The sequence below is a fragment of the Blennius ocellaris genome (genome assembly GCF_963422515.1).
Source record: "Blennius ocellaris genome assembly, chromosome: 10".
Classification (NCBI taxonomy): Eukaryota; Metazoa; Chordata; class Actinopteri; order Blenniiformes; family Blenniidae; genus Blennius; species Blennius ocellaris.
This window is the reverse complement of record NC_137659.1, coordinates 2491446-2511831: the sequence shown is the minus strand read 5'-3', so window position 1 is coordinate 2511831 and position 20386 is coordinate 2491446. Positions and strand designations below refer to the sequence as shown.

Sequence of the window (20386 nt, the reverse complement as noted above, 5' to 3'; positions counted from 1 at the left end):
AAAAGAAAAAGAAAAAGCAGACACCCACACACCTTCCCCCTGCGCTTGCTGGAGCTCTGACACCGGTCAGTGGCTCCGAAACAGAAGCAGCTGGTACAGCCGAGGGGGCTGGAGCGGTCGAAATAGAAGGACCCTTCCCGACAGGTACTGCACCTGCTGCCAGCGACATTCCTCTGGCGGCGAAACGAGAAAGACGGGCGATCAGAAGGGGCGGGGCTTGGCGGGGCGGGGCGGGGCGGGGAGGCGTGGCAGCGGCGGGGGAGCTGGGCAATATCCACTCACCTTGCAGAGACACCGGCCCGTGTCGGGGTCGCACACGTCGGCGGCGACTCCCCCCTGGTTGCAGTTGCAGGGCAAACAGTCGGGGAAGCGGTAAAAACCGGCGGCGCAGCGCTCGCACTGGCGGCCGCCGACCCGAGGCTTGCAGCTGCAGGGAGAGAGGAGCAGGAGGAGCGGCGATCGCGTTAAACTTCTCCTCCAAATGCGGCGATAATCCAGCAGAGAGAAGGAGGAGGGGAAATCTTTTTGGTGGAGTTTTGTGCGCCGTCTCGGTACGAAGCTTTGAAAGCTCTCCGGCCTAAACGCATTTTAGATTTACTCGTCGGATATGAGACATCCAGACCCCCCGAGGACGTTTTCTCTGCAGCTTTTAGTTCCAATGCTTCTCATCTGTGAGAGAAACTTCCCCGACGCACTAGTTTCTTTTAAATCAGACCTTAAAACCTTATCTTCTGCTCAAGATTCTACTTATTTTATTGCTTTTATCTTAGTAAAACTGGACCTTTATCTCCTTTTTATGTACTTCTGAATAGCTTAGTTAGTTTTAATGTCTATCCTTTATTTCCTTGTAAAGCACTGTGAATTGTACTGCGATACAAATAAATGTCTCTTGTCTTGTATTTTGAGATGTTTGTGAAATCTGTCTCAAACTTTTATAGCGATTTAAAATAAACTTTTTTTAAAATTTAAAATTACCTCTCCATACACTGGTCTGATGACTTTTGTACATATTACTCCATTTTTCATTTAAAATTCAATTCATCTATTAAACTCCAATTCCCACTTTTATTCCCCTGGTTAAAGCACAAATGTTCAGATTTCTTTTGTTGTTTTGACTAAATGTGGCTTTAAAATATGGAGAAAAAAACGCAATTCATACATATAATAAATCTTTTTTGGGAAATAAGACATGAAATTGGTCATTTTTTCCGTCCTGAATATGGGGTGGCCGAGAGGTGAGAGAAGCAGTCTTGGGATCGGGAGTTTTTGCAGTTTCGAATCCCACAGTATCACTTACCATGGATCCCTGAACATGACCTCTGACCCCTGTAAGGTGGCGGCACCTCCACACCCGATAAATAAGGATTGGCCAAAAAAAATCAACAAAGGAATTTCCTCAACAGGATTAAAAAATAATGATTAGTTAATTCATTATAAGTGTGTTTTAGCTCTTTTTTACACTTTAAAACTGATTTTATTCAATAAAAAAAAAAAGCCCTGAAGAGGGTTTTAAAGCATTAAACTATTAAATTTGAGCTTTTCTGTGGTATCCTGAGTGTGTACTGTGTGTGTGCTCTGTCGTCTCGCCTGCACTGTCCCGTGAGTCGGTCACACTGAGGCCCGGGGTTGGCGAGCACGCCGTTCGGCGAGCAGCCGCAGCTCTCGCAGCCCAGCAGGGGGTGGAAGCTGAAAGTCTGATTCTGGCACACGTCACAGGCCGGTTTGACCGTCTGCGGCGGGCAGATGCAGCGTCCCGTCACCTCGTCGCAGAGTCTGCGGCCGCAGTCGCACGCTGCGGGAGGGAGGGAGGAGGAGGAGGAGGAAAATCACTCAAGGCGGGGGGGATGGGGGGGTCAGTCATGAAGAGGAGGGCGAGGAGCTGTTCGTCCCACTCACGCCTGCAGTGGGGGAATCCGTAGTGTCCCGTGGCGCACTTGGTGCACCTCCGGCCGATGACGTGCCGCCTGCAGGGACACTGACCCCCGTCCGGGTCACAGAGGGGCCGCGTCGACCCGGACGGCTCGCAGTCGCACGGCAGCGCCCCGTCGTTGTACGCGGCCACCAGGGAGCGGGCCGAGTCCCGGCAGAACTGGGGCGAAGCCGCGGGGCTGGAAAACACACGGAGCCAAGAGCGGTGCGGTTTTTATACTCCACCGTGGCCACTGGGAGGCGCCATTTACTAAAACATGTCCGGGGGCTGGGACTTTTAAAGCACAATATTACCACACAAAAAAAAACAGAATTTATAATGTTTGAGAAGAATCACACACTACAAGGGAATTCCTAAGACGACACGGGCGGGTACATACTGAATATAGAAGCCTTCTCCTCTGCATTGCTGCGTGAATTCTGCAGATTTGTCCAGCGGCTTCTCTTTCAGGAGCTCTGGTGTGTAACTGTCATCGGGAACCAACATGATATAATCCTAATAAAAGAGGAAGTGCAGTTTATTAAAAACAGGGTAGAAACGCACAAACTTCCATCCGCTTTGATTTAATAATGTAGTGGGATTTTTGTTGTTGCTTTCTTTTCTTTTCTGTTTTTAAGAAGGCAAAGGAGTGAAACATGTAGCAGAGCCCGACCTGGCCTCTGCTACACAACAGGGCAGAAAGCTTAGCGTTATGAATCGGCGTTCGGCTGCCAGGTGGGAAAACAGTCCCTTCATTGTTGTTGTCGGAGCCGCGGCATAACAAGGGCCGGCGATGCCAAGTCCTCCAGCTCAAAACAGGGCCGGGTTCGCTCACTCGCTGCTCCGGTCGGTGTTTCAGGTACTGACCAGGATGAGAGTTTTCTTTGGCGGCACGGTCAGAGAGACGACGGGCCGCCGCCAGGCGTCCTCGTCGAAGTCCAGGGCGATGCGGCCGTCGGCGACGACGACCTGCCTGCAGCCCGACGCCGCGGGACAGAAGGTCGCGTTGATCTGACCTGCGGGAGGATTCGGCTTAGAGAGAGGGCGACGAGCTGCGTGACAACAAATGAACGTGTAAAGATAAAATAAATAAATAAACGTGGAAACCCTTTCTGATGATCCTCAACAAAACGTAACAGTGCCCACGCTTTGTACATCCATGTTGACTGATCACTGTGTGACATGTACGGCAGGATTCCTCCAAAATATGTTTTTGTTTTTTTTCTGAGGAGGTTGTTTTATTCCTCCTTTTTTTTTTAATTAAGTAATTAATTTAGTTTCTGTGCCGGTTTTTGTAGTGATTTCTTGTCTTGTTTTGATTTGGAAGTTGGGTTTTGTACTTTTCGTAGTTGTTGCTTTCTTTTTTTTTTCTCCGTCTTGTATTTAGTTTCTCGTTTTCATTTAACTTGTTCTTACACCCGTCAGCTCTGATAAGAAAAAAAACTCAAAATAAAACGTTAAAAAAAAGAGTTTCCAGTGTGTTATAAAGTAGTGGTGGAGGAACTTTACTTGTTACTGATGTGACTGTGAGGCCCAGAGTGACGTGAGGAGTATTAAGGCAACCCTCCCCCAGTAAACAGCAGTTTAATGAAATAGTGACAGAGCTACACAGCTTTGTATGATGCTAATGCTAACAGCTGGTTGAGTTACCAGGACAGAGAGAGACATTTCTGGAACTGGAACGTAGTTAATAGTTTTAACTTTGTGGAAACATTGTGGGAGAAAGTTTGTGCTGCACAAACTGTAGAAATACCACGTACAGATATAAATAACTAATCGCATAGATCTCTATTGGGAGCACCGCTTTTCGCACAGCGTAGCACGGGACGAAGTCATATCCCCCGATCCCAGATGGATCCGATGGGAACCAATAAACTCTTTAACCCTTGATCAGGCAAGGCACCATGTTTGGTAAATCCCACATTTCCTCCGATTTTCCCCCCAAAAACTCACAGTGAGGAGTTGATGGCAGTCACAGAGGGGGGAATGGGAGCGCTTCTGTGACCCTGGCATTCTGAGAATTCGAGAATGCATGAGAACTACAGAATGTTCAACAATTAGTGAGAGTTGTAGGATGTGTGGAGAGGCTAGAATGGCGGAGAGTTTATTAATATGACAACGTGTCAGGCATATGAGGCAAAACAATCTCCTTCTCTTTAAAAGTTTCCCATCCACACAGGAAGCATTTGCATCCACACGACACCATGAAAACCACTCAAAAATTATGCCAGGCCGATAGGTGGCGCCGTAACGCTGCTGCAAAAATGCGGCAAAAATGGAGAAGAAGACACTGAGCAGGAAAAAAAAAACAACAAATCTGACATTGCGCCTTATTAAACCAAACGGCAACAACAGGAGCTTCTGCTTTGTTGTTTTTAAGTGACTTCTCAGAGAAGGTCGTGGGGTTAATTTCCCCCACTCTGAAACCCTCTGAAAAAAAGAACCTATTTACAGACTGCCAAAATCCATACGGTCACATGAAATGTGTCAATGTCTTCTATATGAATAGTCAATTGTGTTTGATCAGGCGCCCCGTCGGCCTGCACGCTCACCGTTCCACTCCTTCCCAGCATCCACTTGCACCTCCACGGGGAAGGACGCATGTTCAGGCTGACGATAATGGACCACAACCACATACCTGCCCGGGAGCGGCACCTCAGGACGGAAACTGATCTCCGTCTGCAAGAAAGACGGGAGGAGGAGGAGGAGGAGAGTTGGAGGAGTGCCAGTGAGAGTGGAGAGAGTGGAGACATTGGAGACCGGCAAGGCTCAGGTCATTGGGTGTTTCTCTGCTCTCGCGTTTGGTACCTGAGGGTATTTCAGCAGCGTGCCTTCACCGGGAGGTTCACGGAGGGGGAAAGCCTCCGACTGCCGCCTCCTCCTCCAGTCCTCATTCTCTCCCCGCGGTGGAGCCGAGGACGACAGCTTTCCGTCCTGGGCTGCGTTCAGGATCCAGGCGGAGGACGGTTTGTCGAACTGACTCGGGACACAGTGACGACTAGAGACATCAAAGAGACATCAAAGAGACACAAGACTTAGTTTTTGGGGGGTATTTCAAGCGTATTTTCATGTGTTTATTCAGTTGTTGTTTATTCATTCATTAATTTTCAACAATGTTAAAGAAAAAAAATGTAAAACAAAACAAAACAAAGCGACGCGGCCTGTAGAGTTTCACAGTAGAACAACACTTCACGGATATTTTGAATTTAATGTGTGACAGCAATACTACGCTACAATCACACAACCACGAGACCTTTATAAAGACAGGGCACACTGACGGAGTTATTTTTCCAACTGACTATTTGGTTTTCAAATAAATAAATAAATAAAAAGAAATAAATAATAATAATAATAACACTTTTTTTTTTTAACTCTTTAAAAAGGAAACTATTCCTTTAAAAAGAAATGCAGTAAAAGGTCATCATCACTGGAATTCATGATTAAAACGTGTCAAACCTTCGACTGGCTGTCAAGCCAGTTTGACCTATTTTTCTCTTTTGAACGCGGCCTGTGGAGTTCCACAGTAAAACAACACTGGACGGCCTTGTCATTAGCGTCCGGGGGAAAGTAAATTAGTCACTAAAGAAGTTGACCTGACACGCCTAAGTTCACTCCCAGGTGAGATTCTGTGAAATTTGCCCCGGAAAACAGATGTTTACCTCAGAAAACGACACCCAGCAAACCTAGAATCTTCACAATGAGCACTTTCCCAGAAAGGCCCGTAGATTTCTGTGTGACAAGACTAAATCAAAAAGTTTCAAAAACAAGTTCATAAAAAGTCATGACGCCGTGAAGAGATGGTCTTTGTTGTCCTGTCAGTACTGAAGCCTAAATGCTAACCTGCTGTTTTCTCGTCTGTACTGCAGATTAAGTAACAAACACAGGCTGGAGCTCTTAGAAATTCAAATAGAGCTCTCAATACATTGACTCACTACTGCCACCCACTGTACAAAAGTGATATTACTTAAATTTTACACATTTCACCTTTAACCCTTTATTCTGTAACAACGTTTTGTCAAATATTAACATGGATTAAAACGCTACAACATGTATTCATGTAATAAATTCAGTTTTAAATATGAAAGTGTTCCAAGTCACACTTTTTTTTCTCATAGTTTTGAGAGTATACATGAGATTGATTATGCACTAGATTTCTGGTAATATTTGCTCAGTTTTGTTGAGTATCGCAAGAACAATATGATTCGTGATAATTACATTTAAAAACATGTTAACGTGCTTTCAGAGTTCTTTTCATCCAAATAACACGACTCTTTCGCTTGCACTTAATTCAAAACAGCTGTGAATGGTACTTGTTTCCCCCATTTTGATCTCTTCTAGTGTTTTTCTTTGCTTTTTAAGCTTCTGAATTCTTTCCCGTTGCCATATTTTGATATTGCAATACATTCGCAATACATTGCACAGTCCTCTTCAAACATACTGCCTTTTTAAAAGCTTGTGTACAAGAACTGGGTACAACTGTCTGACACTGTCATGAGTAATTATCGGGATAGTGCAAAGTATCAGGTGGACTTCAGAAGCAAAAACATAACGTTTGTGTAAAGAAGAAGGATTTTAACAAATGCTACGTATTTGTTTTTATCAGAATGGATATGGAAGTTCCCAATTCACCTGCCTGAAAAAGTGTCATTGGTTCTTACCTGTCTTCAGTGAAGCGGCCATGAGTGGAAACACACAGCACTTTGGGGTTCACATACTGAATGGAGAACTCCTCCGCAGGTACCGCGTAGACTTTATACTGCAGAGAGAAAACACATCGTTTAAACCCGCGGGCTTTGTGTGAAAGCCATAAAGAGAGTTTTGCGGTGACATTGGGCTTCACCAGGAGGAAGGACGCGGTGGACGTTTGCAGAAGAACTTCGGTCCTGTGAGTCAACTGCAGCATCGCCACTTGATTCCTGCCGTCCACTGCGACGCTCCGGCACAGATGGCTGCACGACAAATCACCAAAAATTGTATTTCAAACCTCCTTCTAAGACGTCTTGTTCGTTCTCAGAACAATTAAAGGCCTACTGGCGATGCCGTTGAAGCAGGCACTCACCTGAAGGCACAGCTGTAAACGTTGGCCCTGGCTGGGATCTGACCCCCCGACTCGCCGCCGATCAGCACGTTGACGTTCTGAGCCGTGTCCACCTCGCTGGCGTACTCGAGTACGAGAGCGTACAGGCCGGGGCGGGGAACCCGCAGGCTGAGCTCCAGCTGCGACTGCAGGGCGCAAACATAAACGGTCGTGTGCGAGGGGATCGTGACGCGCGGACTGAAAGTCCCGTGTCCAAAGCATTAGTGTGCTTGACTTCAGCAAGCTGGTCACAAAAAAAAAAAATGCTTCATGTCCTGCTCAGACAATGTAACTTCAGTTAAAAGTCAGATTATAGAGCATCTTCCTCCCACGAAATGATGAAATTGTTGCACGTCACATTTTTGCTTTTGCATTTTATGGTCAAAAAAGTCAATAGCTTTACTTTGAAGTTCATTGCTCTTAATGAATAAATAACTGTTTCATAATATCTATGTATTATAACACCAAGTGACAGAGCGGAAAGTACATAAGGGCATATTGTGAACACACAGTCTGCCGATAGCTTTAAAAATGTAACTATAATTTTTGGTTTTAGACTTCCTGTGTCGACAATCTGAAAGAAAAAGTCTAGTTAAAGGGACTAATCTTCACAGTTTTGATTCTGCCTCTACAGTTTTTTTTTGATAACTGAACCTGTCTCCCGTTGAGAGCAGCCATGTCGGGGTGGTCCGGGGTGGGGCGCCGCACACGAGCCTGCCTCCGCCGGCGATTCCCGCGGGCGGAGAAACGTCCCTGCGAGCCCGGCGCCGAGCTGAAGCCGTCCATCGCGATGTGTTTGTGCAAGAGGCAGCTGAGACACACGGGGAGACGCAGTCTGATCAGCGGGCACCAAACACAAACGATCAAGCTGTTGCTATTGGGGAAACGTAATAAAAAAAATAAAAAATAAAAAAGTCTCACTGCGTCTGCTTGTCTGCGCTGGGTAAATATGTGCAGGGCTCGGTGATCTTCTCCTGCAGCACAGGGGCCTCGTAGTATTCCCGCGGCAGCAGCACCAAGTAATCCTGGAGTTCAACCAAAGCAGGGGAAAAGATGAAAGTGAGACAGTGAAACAAGAAATTAAAACCAAAATATATATATATCTGCATCTACAAATACATAGACTCTTGTTGTGACTCAACACGTACAGAGAGAAATGATAGAGATATTAGATATAGAGTGATGGAGATAGAGAGCTATAAGGATAGACAGATACAGATAGAGTGATAAAGATAGAGAGCATCATAGAGAGACAGTCATTTAGAAATAAAGAAAAAAAAACTAAAGAAGGGGCAGTGGAGGTCAGAGGTCAGGTTTGAATCCAACATTGGGCAGGTCACCACTGTCGGTCCCCGAGCATGACCTTTGACCCCCCCAGCAGCCCAGCGCTTCCCGCATGTGTAGTTAAGGTTAACTATGAACTGGATGGGTTATATCCCGAGAAGGACTTTCCTCATGGGGGACGAATAAAGCTTTTCTACAGGTATACATCTATGTTGATACAGCTGTAAATTGACATTAAGGGTTGGGGATGTTGAGAAAAAGAGATGGGAGATATGCGTCTGTATCGGAGAGGTTTCCTAAACTCACCAGCAGAATGCCCTCGGCCTTGATGTGAACGATCCACCTCCCGGGATTCAGTGTGAAGGGCTCAGCGAAGCCGTCCCCCGGGACGGTGAGGAAGGCAGGGGAGGGACTCCGGGGGAAAACTACCTCCTTACTCTGGAGCGACCCTGCGGAGCAGCGGGGCACAGAGGTTGGTGGAGACTCAGCGCCACATCATCGGCATAAAGCCACATCGTCGGCATAAAGCCACATCGTGCACAGGGGAGAAACTTTTTTTTTTTTTTTCTAAATGAGGTTAGAGTAGACAGCTTAATGGTGAAATGATGACTCAAAACGTCAGAGGCAGCCTTACCTGCAGTGCCCCTGGTACTGGTGGCCTTGATGCTACCAGTCACACTGCTGCTGCGGGGGTTAATGAACCGCAGGAGCACACGGTACAAGTGCTGCCTCCCGTCTTTCGGGTCTACATGCACTGCTACTCTGACTTCACTCTGCGGGAATGACAGTGACACACAAGCTGACCGCGATGACCCGGGTTTGAGTGGACGATGAGGGGGAAGTGTTAAAAGAAAGAGTTAAAGGAAATTGGGCCAGGTGGAGGACGTTTCAAACAGAGCGGGTTAATCAACACGCAGCAAGCTGACAGAAGAAGAAGAAGAAGAAGTGGAGGAAGAGGAGGACAAAAGCAGCCGAAGCAAAGCAGATCCCTTCACTTACAGTCACAGCAAGACTGAATTTCAGCTTCGTCCACCACCAAGATCCGTGCTCTGACTCGAGATCGCCCCTCGTGGCGGGGCGTGGAGTAGCGCATTACAATATGGAAAGGTCCAGGAAAGGCGAGGGAAAGCGTTAGGGTCACCTCCGGCTGAAGAGAGAGAGCGTTAGCTTTAAGAAGGCTGTGCGCCGCGAGGAGGATTACTGGTGCAGTGGCAAAGAGCGAGAGAGTCATCAGAGCAGACTGTGAAGGAAAATCATTAATGATTAGTGGAGTGGCTCCACGCAGTAATATAGAACAATTGCGATTTCGGAAAACGGAAGCCCACAGTGAAATCATCTTACTTTGAAATTCTAAGTGTTGACCACAGTTGTAATAAATCAAAATGGCCGTAGTAAAAGGTACGCCGGTAAAGGAGTGGATGAGCGGACCTGTGCGGGAGACATGACGGCGTAGCCCCGCCAGCTGAACCCTGGGAACTCTTGCGGGTCGAAGCCGAAGCGTAGGGGCCGCGCGGCCGGCGTCGTGCCGTCCTCCACCTCAAACTTCAGGTGGTGCAGACTGGGAAAGTAGTAGCCTGGTTCTGGCCTAATGGTAGCGAAGAGCACAGAAAATGTTGAATTCCGTGTATTTTTTTCATTTTTATTATTTTTGTATTTCGTAGAGTGAATCCTCCAGCGTCTCACTCTGTGCAGTTACGACTGATGACGTGACTCCGACAGCGGCACTGTCCCGATATCTCGTCGCACGCCGAGTCGATGGCACCGCCCACGTCACACCGGCAGCCTGACGGAGGGAATAACAGCAACGGTTTCTCAAAAAGAAGGTGAAAGTCGTGTGGTAAACTGCATAAAATCAACCCCGCAGAGTTTTAGCGTTTGTTCCCGTCGCTCATTATGTCATAGGAGAGAAACAAAAGGCTACCAGAATTTTATAGTAGATACTATTTGCACTAAAACTTTATTAAATTAATTGTCTGTGTGTCTATATTACATAACAGACATACAGTAAGAGGATTTTCACTCTGCAGATCTCATGTATAAAGGTAGTTTCTCTACTATTTGCGCATATGATGATTATAAGACACGATTAATGACTTTCATCAAAGTATTTTATGAACCTAACATCAGCAATGTTGAAAATGTAAATTAAATTATAGTACCCATTTTTATTATTCAGTTAAAAAAACAAAAACAAGAAAATGGTAAATTCATAACAATGCCGACAACCAGTAAAAACAGCTGTAAAACAAAACAAAACAAAAAAGTTTTTATCACTCTTCAGGTCTAAATGGAACTTCATCAATACATTTTTAGGATAAAGTGTTTGTATATATAGAAAAACACATTTTCCAGCTCCAGCTTCAGGTTTCTGAGTTTAACGTGGCAAAAGCGTCCCGTTTGGTGATGAAGGTGGTGGATTTGTACAACATCCATGCAAAACATGAGCGGAACCAGAGAAAAATCCCACCTTGACACCCGAAATAGTTCTTCTTCTGCAGCAGGAAGTAGCCGTCCTTACAGGTGTCACATGCATGTCCGCAGGCGGCGGGTTTACAGAAACACTGTCCGTCTCGCTGGAAAACACAGACGTGACAGACGCCGATAAACGAAGTCAAGACGTTCAAAAGACACCAGAATATATTTTGTATTTTTTATATTTTGTTTTCTAAAGGAAAAGCATCAGGTTTGGACCATCATCTGGTCAAAGTTGTGTAATTGATGAAATGCAAATTGTATATAATTCCAATTATTATTAATATCATATACATGTCATGTGCATTCATGTGTCTGTATGTGTTTGATGTGCATGTATAAACTGTATATATAAAACTTGTGTATAGTACATATTGAATGTGTATTGTTAAAAATAGTCATATTAGTTAAAAAAAAATTGTGTGACATTATGTAGAGAGCCTTGTTTTGTTTTTTTGCGACGAGGTAGGTGTGAGTAAGCTTTTGCTTCAACCGACAGCCGTCGTTTCTTCCATTTTGTTTTCTGAAGACTGCCAAAATAAAAGTCAAATTCTAAAGTGTCAGACTTGTGCATACTGACCTGTCTGCACTCCCCCAGGCCGCTCAGCGTCCCCTTCAGGTCGCACTGACAGTCTGAAAAGGAGAAAAAAAAACAAAAAACAGACAGTTTAACAGAGTGAAAAGAGGCTGTGAATACACTCTGATTACAGGATCTGAAAGCACAACAACACCTCCAATCTTTCACAGATCTGCACATCAAAGCTTCAAAAGGAGATTTTAAACAATTTTTCAGTAGAGAGAGAGAGAGAGAGAGAGAGAGAGAGAGAGAGAGAAGCTTCCACTTAATGCCCGGGAACAGGATTCAGGATATTAAAAGCTCTTTTTCTTTTCCCTCTCTCTTATTGTGTCTTCTGCTGTGTTGGTGAGAACATTCCTGCAGGACAGCGGAGCTGTAACGTAACATATGATATCCGGACAGAAAGTGCCCCTGTTGCCCCACCGGCTCCTCAACTGCCACAGCATCATTCCTCTATCAGGACTTTTTCTTTCTCTGGAGGAACAAAGTCCAGAGGAACAGCTTTTTTTTTTTATCTCGGTCAAATCAAAAACTCACACAGGAGGTTATTCTTTAACTGTCCCCGAGGGGCAAATAGGACCTGCCCGGAGTGGTGATCAGTTGTTAACTTAATTTGCCTGATTGTTGATATTCCTATCTATTTATTTATTTATATTGTTGTCTTGCTTTTATCAGCACATTTTTTTACACCTTATTTATTTTATATTTTTTTATAAAACGGCACTTTAAAGACGACTGCACCTTGCAATTTCGTTGTACGGTGTTTCAACGACAATAAAGACATTCTATTCTATTCTATATTCTCTTTTTTCAAAACTTTGCCGTGTAAACGTAGTTTAAAAAAAAAAAAAAAAACGACTTTGTTCTGATCTGTTTTGTTTTTGTTTTTGTTTCTGTTTCTGTTTGTTTTTTTGTTTTGTTTGGATTTGTGTATTGTTTTTTCCTAACATTCTTCAAAAATACTTTAAGGAATATTATTTGTTCTTGATATTTAATTGTATGGATGCTAATTAAGCAATATTTGTTTCTGTATTTCCACTGTGATGTTGTAATTTGCCTTGTTAAAGTAAAAAACTCAATAAATATATATATATAAAAAACAAAAACGATGCTTTTTCCACTTGAAATAATATTAATAAGAAGAGCCCCCATAAAGGGTTTTTCAAGTGTATATTTACATAACACAGGAATTCATTGTTTTTATTTATTAATTACTCGTCCTTTGGGAATATTTACCCACTTTTTTTGGGGGGGGGGGTCAAGTTTCAGCTTGTGACGTCAGAAATGAACGATTTGTCTCAGCCGGGGTTCCACCAGTCACTCAGTGTGTGTTGGATGAGGCAATTTAGAATAAATGCATGTGAGGTGACGTTTGAGTTTGTGGCTCTGGGCATCTTACCGGTGCAGCCTCGAGGGTTGTCTGCAGCCAGGTTCCAGTAGAGCGGTTTGCAGCGTTCACACAGGTTTCCCTCCACGTTCACACGACAGCGACAGGAGCCCTGAAACAGAAGAAGAAAAAGAAAAAAACACTTTAAAAAAATGAAGAAAGTTCCAGTTTTGTACCTTTTAGGCTCAAACTGATCAAATCTTCCTGCACCCCAACGCAGTTCGACTTTATCTTTTTAAAAACAACATATGCGGCACCAGAAAGATTCAACTGGTTGATCATTACTTCACATCGCTGTTCCTCCACTTTACAATTAAAGGAAGTCTCATTTCCTTTTTTTTTTTTTTTTAAATTAGGCTCAGAATTCAGGGGAAATAACACTTCCTCGTGAAATCTGCAGGATGAAGCCAAGCTGTTAAGGATCTGTTAATCCCTGTAAAAACTGCACTTTGTGCTGGATTTAAACTGCGAGCGGACAAAAAAAAAAACCCAGATTAAGATGGAGCTGCGACAAAGCGGAGGAATAAGGAGTTAACGGAGGTTTTAACTGTAAACTTACCGTCTGAGGGTCGGGGCTCTGGGTTCCTGCTGCGTTACATGCGAGGACGGGAGCTGTGAGGACAAACGCACAATCGCCAAATATACAACAGTGTCAAAAAATACATGTAACTGGTGTATTTCATAACAGAGTACCATTAGATGTGCAGAAAAAAAACAATATTAGCATAATAAATAATAGCAGAACATGTTAAATCAGCCCTTATTGATTCATTAGTGTGAAAGATATTGTATGTATAAATAAAAAAAATTAAAAAATACCTGAACATTGTGGGAACCTGAGTCCAGACGCACAGCGGTCACACTGCTGACCCACCACACCCGGAAGGCACAGGCACTGACCGGATAACGGGTTACACGCCGCCCCGTACGAGCCTTCGGGAGAACACTGGCACGCTGCGGGCAGGAATCCAGCGTTTCATCACGTTAGGACGCGTTTATACGGAGCTTCCGGCGTTTCGCAATACTTCAACTGAGACATTGGAGATATGATGAGCGAATGAGTGCAAACGTGTGACGAGACGTTCTGTACATATACGCGTATCAGTGCTTACAGCTACAAGTGAAATTTTGATTTTATGGCAAGTTCATGGTTTTATTTATTTATGCAAATATGAGAATCGAGAAAAACATTCATCAAACTGCAATTAAACTAATTAACAAATGAATAAAAGAAGTAAGTGTCTATATTTTGACAAGAATCTTAAAACTTTAAAGTCATTAATAATATTATAAATAGATTGATTAAAAAAAGTATGATTAATCATTACAGCAACAAAGATTTGAAACAGACTGCAACAGAAAATCCCAACTAAAATCAGGGGATTTAAAGTTTGAATATAAAAAAAACCATCAAAAATATTATCAGAAAAAAAAAAGTGGCTCTTCACTGTTTATTACTTTAAATCCTGTTTCCACAAAAGGAAAGAAAAAACTGCATGCTAATTTCAAATCAATCAGCTACAATACGGAAGCAGAAGCTTACAGAAGTTGTGGGAAGGGAGGAGTTAGGAATATTTTCCCGGCGGCCACGATCTGAAGGAAAACTCACCGGCACAGTCGGGGTACCCGTAGAACCCCGGGGCGCACTCGTCGCACTCCGGTCCTCCGAAGTTGGAGAGGCAGAGGCAGCGGCCGTCCGGACCACACGCACTTTCAGCCACGCCGGCGCCGTCACACACACACTCTGCAAGGAGACACAAGATCTTGAGTCCTTCTGCAGTAAATATCTGAGAAAAACCTTCTTAAACAGCCACATGGAAACTCGGGAATCCTGCAAGCAAAGGCGCCTCAAAAAGTTCAATTCATGGTGTAATGATTGGAACTCTAGATTTTGAATCCAAGAATCAGGAGCGATGTGGCTTAAAAAAAAAAAAAAAATATATATATATATATATATATGATTTTTTTTTTTTTGAAAGAATTTTATTTTTCTCAATTCACTTAAAAAAACGACGTCAGATATATTGTCAAAAGTGCAACTTTATCGCTGTGATTGTCCTCAGAGTTAAAAATACATATAAACAACTCCGTCATTCAACAAATTGTAGTTTTAACCAAGGTTTACGCACAAGTGCAACAGCAACTACGGAACCCCACAAGGAATGGTAGAACGGAATGTGAAAAATACTGAGAAAACTGAAGGAGAAAAAAATTTGCGAAATCCGCTTTTTTTTTTTTTTTTTTTTAAAGCTACAAATTCGATAAATCGATTAAATCTGGGTTTTTTTTGCCCAGCCCTAACCCTAACTCAGAGATCATATTCCCCTGTCTGGCAAGAATACGATCCAGATGTTGCTGAAAATTAAATCACCTCCGTCCCATCATCTGTCGCCCGACCAGCTTTCGTCAAAATCGTTCTTCGACTTCCTGACTAATCCTGGTAACCGCAAAATCAATAAAAACATTTAACTCCTGGGGGAGGTTTTTTTTTTTTTTTTGTAGGTCGGCCCTCGATTGTAGAAAGTATTTCCTTTGCCATGTCCAAACCTAATTTCAACAACCTTCAAGCAGGCTATAGGCCTCAGGACGCCCCCAGAAGAGTTTTGGCCGCCTGGATCTGCTAATGCTCATGTTAAGGCTGATCGGTGTGCGTCTCCTCCTCCTCCGCCGTCTCACCCTGGCAGTTGGGGAAGGAGTGATATCCGGGCTGGCAGCGGTCACACCGCTCGCCCTCCACGCCCGGACGACACCGGCATCGACCCGCGGAGTCGCACTGCCCGTTCACCGTCCCTCGGTAGTCACAAACACACGCTGCGTACAAACAAAACAAGAAAACACGTCACTGTGAGAGGAAAACTTAAATATAACAATTAAAAGCCATAATGTTTTTTCCTCTAAAAGCTGTTTCAGGGACAATTCATGTGACTTTACATCCCAGTGAAGCCAAACACGTTCACCGATCAACATTTTTCCATGTTTCCAGGTTGGGAATTGTTAAAAGACTCACTTAAAACACTTAAAATGGAATATTCCCAACGTTTTGATGATTAGATCCTCCAATTAGGACTGAACATGTCCATCCATTCATCTTCTATATCTCTTTATTCTTTAAAGGGTCACAGAGTTGCTGGACACCAATTTTAACACGTTGGTCCAATCAATGGTTCTGCAGGTTGGTCCATCCTCTGGTCCGTCCGTTAGTCCACACAACGATTTGTCCATTCGGTCCATAACATTGGTCTGTATGCTGGTCAGAACGCTGGTCCGTTCTCTGGTCTGTAGGTTGGTCAGTTGGTACGTTCACACATCCGTTGGTCCATACACCCATAAGTTGGTCCAGATGCTCGTCCATCACTTGACCCGTTACGTCGTGTCGTCTGCTTTTCTATCCACCCTCCCTCCCCACCGCCCATTTGTTCATCCGTGGTTCCATTCATCACATTGATTCATACATTCATTCATCATCGACATTTGCGTTTCAAACGCCAATGCTCGTGTTGATCGGTGTGCGTCTCCTCCTCGGCCGTCTCACCCTGGCAGTTGGGGAAGGAGTGATATCCGGGCTGGCAGCGGTCACACCGCTCGCCCTCCACGCCCGGACGACACCGGCAGCGGCCCGCAGAGTCGCACTCCCCGTTCACCGTCCCTCGGTAGTCGCAAACACACGCTGCGTACAAACAAAACAAGAAAACACGTCACTGTGAGGGGGAAAATTAAAAATAACAATTAAAAGCCACTATGGGTTTTTTTTTAATGCATATCAAGACCTACATCGTCCTCTAAAGCTGTTTCAGGGACAATTCATGTGAAGTTCCATCCCAGTCAAGTCAAACACGTTCACCGATCAACATTTTTCCAGGTTTCTAGGTTGGGAATTGTTAAAGGTATAGTAGAGGATTTTCTTCTTCCGGGTGGATCATCAAAATAACTGGTCCTCCCAATTGTCAATCATTCTGGTGATATATGACGTAAGCCCGTCGTACGTGCTCGTCCCTGCGCGCAGCTCACTCCACACGGTTCTCATCATGCCGGTGGCCGACCCGACGCATTATTCTCGGACATTTTTACACAGTTTCAACTCCTCTGGTGCAAATCTTCTTGTAAAGTGAGCTTATGTGAGCGATGCCGACTTGTGACTTGTAAACAGAGCGTGCACGAGGAGAACTGGGCTCGTGCATGTCTCTCGCACGCGTTTTAGTAGGCGTTCCGTCCCGGGAGCAGGTACAGCGTTGCGCACGCGCATTTTTTTCAAACGGTGGAGAGGGCGGTTCTTTCCTAAAATTCCTGAAAATCCTCCTGTATACCTTTAAAAGACTCACTTAAAACACTTAAAATGGAATATTCCCAACGTTTTGATGTGATCCTCCAATTAGGACTGAACATGTCCAGCCATTCATCTTCTATATCTCTTCATTCTTTAAAGGGTCACAGAGTTGCTGGACACCAATTTTAACACGTTGGTCCAATCAATGGTTCTGCAGGTTGGTCCATCCTCTGGTCCGTCCGTTGGTCCACACAGTGATTTGTCCATTCGGTCCATAACATTGGTCTGTATGCTGGTCAGAACGTTGGTCCGTTCTCTGGTCTGTAGGTTGGTCAGTTGGTACGTTCACACATCCGTTGGTCCATACACCCATAAGTTGGTCCAGATGCTCGTCCATCAGTTGACCCGTCCGTCGGTTACATCGTGTCGTCTGCTTTTCTATCCCCCCATCACTTCCCACCACCCATTTGTTCATCCGTGGTTCCATTCATCACATTGATTCATACATTCATTCATCGACATTTGCATTTCAAACGTCCTCCTCCTCGGCCGTCTCACCCTGGCAGTTGGGGAAGGAGTGATATCCGGGCGGGCAGCGGTCACACCGCTCGCCCTCTACGCCCGGACGACACCGGCATTGGCCCACGGAGTCGCACTGCCCGTTCACCGTCCCTCGGTAGTCGCAAACACACGCTGCGTACAAACAAAACAAGAAAACATGTCACACCTTAAAAATACCAATTTAACCCATTATGCTTTTGTTTGGTTTGTTTTTTTAAGACACACAGTCGTCTAAAAGCCGTTTCAGGAACAATCCATGTGAAGTTCCATGACAGTGAAGCCAAACACGTTCACCGATCAACATTTTTCTCGGTTTGTTGTCTGTTGGTTGGTCCGTCCATTAGTCCAGACAATGATTTGCCAATTGGTCCGTCCGTCGGTTGACCCATTCATCCATCTACATTCCACCTTTCAACATCAGTTCACCAAGTCGCTCCTGTATATTTTCATGTTCATTGAATTTTATGTCACGGTTTTGATCATTGTTCCGTCGCGCCGTCGCCCCAGTCCATGACTTGCGAAGCGCTTTGAAATGTTTAAAACCCTTTTTTTCCCCCCAACGACAGCAGATTGAGCGGGAGTTCATCTCACTGACTCAGGATCTGCTAAAGGCTCATGTTAAGGCTGATCGGTGTGCGTCTCCTCCTCCTCCTCCGCCGTCTCACCCAGGCAGTTGGGGAAGGAGTGATATCCGGGCGGGCAGCGGTCACACCGCTCGCCCTCCACGCCCGGACGACACCGGCATCGGCCCGCGGAGTCGCACTCCCCGTTCACCGTCCCTCGGTAGTCGCAAACACACGCTGCGCACAAACAAAACAAGAAAAACACGTCACTGAGAGCTTCAGCATTTCCTTTCTGCACTTGTTTTTTTGTCACCGTTTTCTTACTGATTTTATCGGTCACTTTTGTTTCAACGGCTCTTTTTAACTCGCCTTATTAGACAAACTAAACCCGGGACTAATACAAATTCAAATGAGTCACCCTGCTGAACCATGAAGTCTGATTCTAAAAGACCCGGAGCTCTTTCTTTCAATTCTCCACCTCCACAAAGACGGAGTGAGATCCGCACTCTGCCAAGCCTGGCGAAGGTCTTGTGAATAGACTTGGCACGAAGGCCGAACGGGTTCTCAAAACAAAGGGAACGAAGGAAAACCAACTTCCCGACTTTAGTTTTTAATTTAAGAAAGCGGCAGTATAAGAGGAACTTGAGCAGTTTTAAGGCAGGTATTTGTGTTTTTGGGGGTTTTTTTTTCATACGATTTGCTCCGTCTCACCCTGGCAGTTGGGGAAGGAGTGATATCCGGGCGGGCAGCGGTCACACCGCTCGCCCTCCACGCCCGGACGACACCGGCAGCGGCCCGCGGAGTCGCACTGCCCGTTCACCGTCCCTCGGTAGTCGCAAACACACGCTGCGTATAAACAAAACAAGAAAACACGTCACTGTGAGGGGAAAACTTGGACTTTTTTTTTTTTTTTTTTTTTTAAACCATTGATTCATATACAAATGTTCATGAGCCTCTACGAGTCGTTTCAAGGATAATATTCAACAATTCATTCTTATATGACAGTGAAGCCAAACACTCTTGGACACGCCCACTTTCACCAATCAGCAATTTTTCCAAGTTTTCTCTACTATCTTTAAAGAACTGATTTCAAACGGGTTCAGTTGGTACATTTTAGATGAAATTAAATGAAATTCAGCCTTACTTATATAGCACCACATACAACACAGCCATTTCTAGGGACTTTGGTCAGTCCGTTGGTTCTTTTGCGTGTCCATTTGTTTATTATCATTAATAAGACGGTCTGTTCTTCTGTCAGTTGGTCAATTTGTTCCTCCACTAATTGGTTTGCATGCTCTTCTATCATTTCTCCCACTTGTTGCCTTGCCATAGCTCTATGTTCTTTTGTATATCTATTAATTAATGGATATGTTTGTTTGTCATTTCTTCCTCTTTCGGTCGGTTTATTTTCTTTATTCATCAGTTGACATTTGCATCACTTTAATATTTTTATATATTAGCCAAAGATATTTTTTCCCCCCATTCATTTTCAATTTGATGCCACTGTTTTAATAATAACTCCAGAAACCTATTTGGAGAGCGATTTCCCCACATTTGTTTAGTCTTCCAATCACCCCGTCCATGATTTGTGAGGCACTTTGTAACCAAAAAACTTCTCTTTAGCTTTCTGAGCAGGACTTCCAATCAGCCGTCTCTCTGGACGAGCAGCGGCAGAAAAAACGTTACGGGAAAATGATTGTTTGTTTACATCTTCGGACGAATGAGACTGCGAGAAAACGTCGAGGGCCAAAGGTTTGCATGTGAACAGAACTGTGGAGTTGTGAATAATGAGTATCGCAGCTTGACGGAGCCCAGAAAAGGCAAACGAGAGCAGAGGTTGTAGCATCTAAGATTAGACCGGCTTGTTCTCACTGAACAGTCCCAGATGATTAAAGCGGGAACAAGAGGCCCCCTTGAACTTAAACCCCCTGCTACTGGATAAGACCGCAATCATCACGCTGATAATTCTGGACAATTTCACTTAAGCAAGCCATCACGTTTACAACAAAGCTAAAACAAGGTCTCGTGCGACTTAAAACACAAGATGCTTTAAGGTTTGATGGACTCACGCCGACAGTTGGGATAGCCGAAGAATCCCGGAGGGCAGGTACTGGGAACTGCAGGGGGAGAAATAATGTCGAAAAGTCACTTTAGCTACTTAAAGTGACGGCGTCGGTGAAGCTGAACGGACATTAAGCTGGACGACAGGTTTTCTGAACTCACCCACGATGGGGCCTGCCGGCGACTCGGTGGTCTTCGTGTACACGGGATATTCTGGGGAGGGGGGGGGGG

The 20386-nt window shown here is 44.7% G+C and overlaps 1 protein-coding gene across 1 annotated transcript in view; it reads right to left on the bottom strand.

Moving 5' to 3' along the window:
* The window catches only part of LOC308135930 (laminin subunit alpha-3-like), a gene marked incomplete at its 5' end in the record, with an annotated part of 78720 nt that overhangs the window by 30398 nt on the left and 27936 nt on the right, over positions 1–20386 (bottom strand). The window contains 30 exons of the mRNA XM_080504094.1: positions 33–173; positions 283–427; positions 1588–1792; positions 1897–2108; positions 2310–2425; positions 2777–2925; positions 4462–4588; positions 4718–4907; positions 6568–6665; positions 6750–6858; positions 6969–7132; positions 7641–7797; positions 7908–8011; positions 8577–8719; positions 8905–9043; positions 9699–9855; positions 9954–10053; positions 10738–10843; positions 11323–11375; positions 12719–12818; positions 13266–13318; positions 13526–13660; positions 14316–14450; positions 15383–15517; positions 16239–16373; positions 17529–17663; positions 18197–18331; positions 18806–18940; positions 20164–20211; positions 20318–20368. Of these exons, the coding sequence (XP_080360220.1) occupies positions 33–173; positions 283–427; positions 1588–1792; positions 1897–2108; positions 2310–2425; positions 2777–2925; positions 4462–4588; positions 4718–4907; positions 6568–6665; positions 6750–6858; positions 6969–7132; positions 7641–7797; positions 7908–8011; positions 8577–8719; positions 8905–9043; positions 9699–9855; positions 9954–10053; positions 10738–10843; positions 11323–11375; positions 12719–12818; positions 13266–13318; positions 13526–13660; positions 14316–14450; positions 15383–15517; positions 16239–16373; positions 17529–17663; positions 18197–18331; positions 18806–18940; positions 20164–20211; positions 20318–20368 (3812 nt within the window). The remainder of the gene's footprint in view (positions 1–32; positions 174–282; positions 428–1587; positions 1793–1896; positions 2109–2309; positions 2426–2776; positions 2926–4461; positions 4589–4717; positions 4908–6567; positions 6666–6749; positions 6859–6968; positions 7133–7640; positions 7798–7907; positions 8012–8576; positions 8720–8904; positions 9044–9698; positions 9856–9953; positions 10054–10737; positions 10844–11322; positions 11376–12718; positions 12819–13265; positions 13319–13525; positions 13661–14315; positions 14451–15382; positions 15518–16238; positions 16374–17528; positions 17664–18196; positions 18332–18805; positions 18941–20163; positions 20212–20317; positions 20369–20386) is intronic.